The following is a 6,421-nucleotide window of genomic DNA, read 5'->3' on the forward strand; positions in this document are numbered from 1 at the left end:
TCCGAAGTCAAAATAACCTCCCTAAAATTCCTAAGAAAAGAATTATCGGCGGAGTAAATTATAGACTCGGCCTTCTTGATTAAAGGAAGTTTATATGTCTTAAAGATCAGAAGCAGGAAGAAAATCCCAAAACGTCGCAGCAGAAGGAAGAACCGATTACTGAATCTGACGGTAATGAGCCAATGTACAATTATCTGTTCGGTTGAATGATGTCAAAGTAATGGAAGTATTTTTTTTATTTATATGCTTACGTCTTAATCCGATTTGCAGTTTCGTCGATATTTGCTTTTATAAGGATTTGTTCACAATAGTTTAGAAGAAATACAACCAAAACTACGACACATAATTTACTTCAATTTTTATTTTTCTGTATGACATATTGAGAAGTATATGGATACAAATTCAACCAAATATTTCATAAAATCTTTACAAATAATATCTCAATTACATACTGCTTTAAAACTGACGATCTTAACCTTTGATCGAAATATATATGAATTTTGCATAGAGCATTGGGAGTTTCCAGTTCCTATTTTTATTATGAAAACAGAAAACTAATTAGGTTGATGAAGATTTTCTCCCACCCTAAGGAAACATACTAGTTGATAAAAACTATAAGAAATAATTCTCCAACCTTATGGAGACTCGTTTTTCTTCAGCTGTCTTCATTCCTACTTCTAAAATGCTTCTGTTAGAATTGAACTTTCTGTTACACTTTCACCAGTATGCATATATGAGAATGAAAGCAATGTAGTATTTGAAGGCTAATTACTTTTTACTGTGGCCTTTGTTTGGTTTTCCTTATATTTACCGTCAGGCGTTGCAACATAACAAGGTAGGAACTTTTCAAAAGAATTGCTCCACGTACATTTTTTGACAACGAAAAAAAAAACTTTTTAAACCCTTTATTTCGTGATTCCCAACGCAATATTATTTTAAATTATTATAATATGATCAAACCCCAAAAGGAATGCTCAGCTTCATCAATTTCATGAAAGAAAAAATAATAGGCCATATTTGGGAAAAAACGTGATATATTAACGCTAAAACACATTCATTTCGTTAATTGATTGTGAAATTTATCCTAAAATCGCATACAACTTGTTTGTGTTCGATGTGTTATCCTTATCACTAAAGGTTGGGGATGAAGGAAACACCGAAATACTAAAAGTAGGTTCTTAATGTCTAATGAAGTACACAAAATCACAGAGGTGCAAAACAAGGTGCAAGCAAGGAAACAGAGAAGTGCCGTACTGGCGAAACATGACTGCCAGACGGGTGAGATTCATTCATTACATATCGTATGACATATGAGAATGAGATATATTAAATACATAGGGAGGTATATAAATGAACACGAAATATAAAGAATGCATTACACATGCATAAAGGTACATATATAGTAGTGAATGTTTCTTTCGTTTACCTACACCTCCCTCCCCCTCACGCTCGGAGTACACTCTTGAGCGGACACTTTCCCGCGAGCCTTTGAGAACGATATGGGGACATTGGGGGAATATCAACTAATGACTGCTTTTCCTGGTCCAAGCAAGGGGCCACAGGGGAATGAGGGGATGGGTCCACATTAGGGGGTGGCACTGGGCGAAGGAAACGACGGTTTCGTCACCAGACACGACCACTAGGGAGACGAATTTCATAATCCCTTGACCTGCTGAAACTCAATGCTACCCCGACCTTGTCCCAGTGACGAGATATCGGGTCTTGGATCCATACATGCTGTCCAATAGTCAATGTTGGTAGGGGGCGGGCATGCTCATAGTATTCTGAAAAGGACTCTGGGTGTGCAGGGATGCATGACCTAAGAGGTCGACCATACAGGATCTGGGTGGGGAGCATCCTGTGAAATTAGGAGTATTCCAAAGCTCTAAAAGGCCCCGGTCAAAGTCTTCACAATAAATGTTGCCAGAGGGTGCTGTTGTCAGGATGAGATGCTTGATTGACTTCACAGCGGCTTCGGCATGACCGTTCAATTGAGGATAATAAGGGGAGGTTATCACATGTCGGACTCCCCATCGCTCCATGAAGTCCCAGAACTCGTTGCTGGTTCACTGTGGTCCTCCATCAGTCCTAAAGCAGAGGGGCACACCAACATCCTGGAAGTAGCGGCAGAAGATCCTGATTGTATTGGAGGCAGCAGTATCACCTTTGCATGGGACAACAACAGGCCATCCTGAAAGTCGGTCAGCTATGAGGAGGAAGGCTTTTCCTGCAATGGTAAAGAAGTCTGCTGAAACAGATTCAAAGGGCCTTGTGGGGTTGTTGTCGTTCATTAATGGTTTCTGCTGCTGGGTTGGCTGCAATACCTGGCATGACTCACAAGCCTCAATTGTGTTGACAATGTCTGAGTTGATACCAGGCCAGAAGACAGCCTGTCTTACCCGGCTCTTCGTAGCTTCCATGCCCCTATGACTGTTATGTAGGCGGGATAATGTGCGGCAGCGGAGGGTGGCAGGAACTATAACTCTTGCTCCATACAAAACGAGGTCACCATCAGCGTAGAGCTCATCCCGTATCTTCCAGTATGGGAGTAAGGAGTTAAGCAGATCACATTTGTTGGAGGGGAATCCTGAGGTGACACAGTCAAGTAGGTGAGTGTAGACAGGATCTGCTCTTGCTGCGTCTCGTAGATCCTGAAGAGTCCTGTCGGCATCTCGAGCTAGAGACTTTCCTCAAGAGGTGACAGTATACACAGCCATGACTGTTCGTAGATGGGTGGTGGAAGGGGCACCTGCAATTTCATCCTCTGGTGTGGGGTGGCTAACTGGGGCTCGAGACAAAGCATCAGGAATGTTTAGAGACTTGCCAGCATGCCACACAGCTGTGAACAAATAGAGCGAGATTTTCTCCTTCAGACGCTGGAGGCGAGGATTCTCGATGGCATCCAGCGAATAATAATTCAGGATAGGTATGAGGGGGTGATTATCCGTCTTCAGAGTAAAATTATGGAGGCCGGCGAGATACAACCTACATTTTGACATTGCCAAAACCAAGGCCAGCATCTCGAGCTCAATAGTGGCATATCATGTCTCTGCGTCAATTAGGAATCGAGAGCCACACTGAACTAACGCAGGTGTCCACTACCATGGTATGGTCCTGCAGAAGGGTATATCCAATACCATTAAGGCGTGAGGCATCAGTCTGGAGGACAACAGGCAAGTCTGGGTCGAAGACAGCGAGAACATGTGGAGGGAGAAGTACTAACTTGACGCATTGAAAAGCCTCATCATGATCAGGGGTCCAAACAAATGTTCTCTTGGGGCTCATCAGAGGGCGTAGAGGCTGGACTGTAGCAGCAATGTCAGGGGTGAACTCTGCCAATTGGTTGACCAGGCCCATGAATGATCTGAGGTTGGTCAGGTTAGTTGGAGTCAGGAAATCCCTGATGGCACTGACTTTTACTTGATCAGCCGAAATGCCCTCTCCTGAGAGCGTGTATCCACAGAACTTGACAGTAGGTGCAGCAACCACAAACTTGCCATTGTTGAGCGTAATCCCAAACTTACGGCTCCTGGTGAGCATCTCATGGATATGGTAAAGATGTGACTGGTAATCCTCATCATGAAGAAGGATGTCATCAACGACCTTCACGCAGTTCTTGATTCCTTGAAGGGCCACATCGCCTCTCAGACAGAATGCATCTCCAGTAGCTGCATAGCCCATATCGGTCCTCTGCAGTGTTTGAACCGACCATACGGCATAATAAAGGTAGTCAAATGCTGATCCTCTTCTGCAGTTTCCATTTGCCAGTACCCACAGAGGGCAGCAGCTGTTGTGAAAAACCGAGCCTTCGGGTCCACACTACAAATAGCGGTGAAGGATGTGGGTGAAGGGTGGGCTGGACAGGAAACTTGGCTATTCAGCTTGGAGAGGTTGACTGTGATGTGTAGTCCTGTGATGGTCTTGGCGACAACGACAAGAGGGTGACACCATTCTGAAGGGTCATCTCCAGCAGGCTTGATTTCCCTGGGATACCATAGAGTCAGTTTCCTCCTTATCCTGGTCCCTGAAGGCAAAGGGAATCTGTCTTGGGATGTGAATGGTGAAGGGCACAGCACCATCCTTGAGATGAATCCTCATGGGAGAACCAACCATGGGCTTGAGTGGTGCTAATTTCAAGTCTTCTTTGGAAACCAACAATTCTGCAAATTCCTGGAAGAAATATTCCTTGGTAGCCGAAGGCGACGGGGTGGCTGAAATAGGTAGCTCCTTGCATCTATTGATATGTCTAACTGCAGCAATGGGCTTAGGAAAATCCGGAGATATTATGGCCAACTCTTGACAATGTACATAGGACAGAAGTGGAGTCTGGACATTCTCATGGACATGAATCCTAGCAGAACAAGACTGCCTGCCTAAGGTGAGAGTAGCCTGGAACATACCAAGAGCAGGAGCCATTTTGGACCCATCAACAGTAAACGATGTGATCGGCGGAAGAGGTTGAAGGCTGCTCTTGGGGAAGCCTAAACTCTCCAGGTGTCGCTGGCCAATAATGGTGACATCAGCACCTGTGTCTGGTAACATCTGTAGACGAGAGTTAATGTCGCCATATGACAGAAAAACACAAATGGGTTAGGGTGTCTTCGGTACTGTGGAAGAAAGGTATCCTAGATGATGGCAGCTGTTCTGACGTCCATCTTGGGTCTTGCTGGAGTGGGCAGTAGTGTTGCTTGAAGATCCATCCTGGTGGTTCCTCTTCTTCTCTCTACAACATTTATCAAGTGTCCAATGCGTTGGCAAAGGTGGCACTGGGCTTTGCTGTCATCACATTTAATTGTCCTGGACCAATGACCGAGGCAGACACAGCTTTTGCAGTGCTGTTAGTAGCAGGGCATTCATTAGGGCCATGCTGTCGAGCACAGGACTGGCATAAAGTAGCTGGTGCCAAAGTCGGTTTTGAAGGTAAGGTTTCATTTTTCTTCTTACCCTTTTTGTAGGCAGAAACGGTGTGCAACTGGTTAGGTGAGGCACGTATGGCAGAAGTGCATTCTTAGCTGCTTCATATGACCGACAGGTCGTGGCGACATCTTGTAATAAGGAGGTGCTGTCCAAGGAGATCATTTTCTGTACTAACTCTGCATCTTGGATGCCCATCAAAATTATTATTTTCAACTGGGTCTCCTAACATGCAGCTGCGTTCCCTGGGCACAAGTCGACTTCCTCTGCGATGCGTCGAAGCCTTACGTAGAAGTCAGCAAAAGACTGCAGGGCATCCAACATTTCGTCTACAGAATTATCTGTGGAAGGTGGGATCTGCAAGTGAGTTTCAAGGGCTAGGCACATTCGCAACTGGATCATCTGTACATGGGGGGCTCCTCCACCCATTTAGGGGCGGTGCCCCTAAAGGGGTGGAGGATAAGGCATATACTGTTCCTCCAGAACAGTATATCAAATTAAAAACTAGATTTATTACAAGAACAATGTTGAATATTTGACAAATTAAAAGAGTACAATACAAAATTTTAAAAAGTAAATTGCACAAATAGTAGTGAATTTATGAAAAAAAAAATTAATATGCTACAATAACTAAAGTAAATTTATAAAAAAAATAAAAAAATAAAATAAAATAAAATACAGCTTAAAACCAAACTTTAAAAAAAAGAAAAAATGTCCTGCATACCTTCTGCTCAAAAGAACACCTTTATCACTTGTGAAGCTTTACCGTTAGAACAGGAACTCAAAAGTCAGAGCTGTGCGTTACTTACTCTACAACCTTTAAATTCCAAGCGTTTAAATACATCACATATTGGTTAACCACCCACAGAAATAGTTATAATGACTGCCAAAGATTTGTACGAAACTAAACACGCAACACATTAAAAAATCGCCAGAATATAGAGTAATAGCAATAATACAGTAAAGTTCCACTGCTACCTTGCAGAAGCCCGGAGTTTATCATAACTTGCAAAGTGACAACAATCAATGGAAACCTCAAGCGCCAACTGTAGTCTAATAACGTGATAAACTGTTTTTCCGTAAAGACTTCAAAACTAGACCAATTGCGATACCACAAAATAAAGACGGAATGAATACGCGACTCCTGAGGAAATAAGGTTTGCTTAGCAAACTCCTGTTTAACGCCCATCGCCCAGAACGATGTTACAGCCGAATGTCCGAAACCTCAAGTCAAGTGTCCGAACACGAGCCGCGAGCGAACGTTGTCATTTGACAAGGACTTTAGTCTAAAGTCTTAGTGGTGTCTTCCTTCTTGGAACGTGACCAAATGCGATCCATGGCTATCCTTGAAATTGCTAATGTTGCAAGTATTATATTAATTTTCAACTCCTTTCTTTTACTTCTCTTTCATGGAAATTTAAAATAAAAGCACATGAATAGATTTTCCTGAACGTAACTCGTAATTTCTTTTAGGGCTCACGAAATCATCTGTAGCATAAGCCTGTCG

The 6,421-nt window shown here is 43.2% G+C and overlaps 1 protein-coding gene across 1 annotated transcript; it reads right to left on the reverse strand.

The window, feature by feature from the left end:
• Positions 1-2,066: 2,066 nt before the first annotated feature.
• Positions 2,067-3,020, reverse strand: LOC135226217 (uncharacterized protein K02A2.6-like). Its single transcript, XM_064265660.1, has 2 exons — positions 2,750-3,020; positions 2,067-2,587 (listed from the first exon to the last, which is right to left on the reverse strand). The coding sequence occupies exons 1-2, from the start codon at positions 3,018-3,020 to the stop codon at positions 2,067-2,069; spliced, it is 792 nt and encodes a 263-aa protein (XP_064121730.1).
• Positions 3,021-6,421: the final 3,401 nt, after the last annotated feature.

Source organism: Macrobrachium nipponense, chromosome 14 (genome assembly GCF_015104395.2).
Source record: "Macrobrachium nipponense isolate FS-2020 chromosome 14, ASM1510439v2, whole genome shotgun sequence".
NCBI lineage: Eukaryota > Metazoa > Arthropoda > Malacostraca > Decapoda > Palaemonidae > Macrobrachium > Macrobrachium nipponense.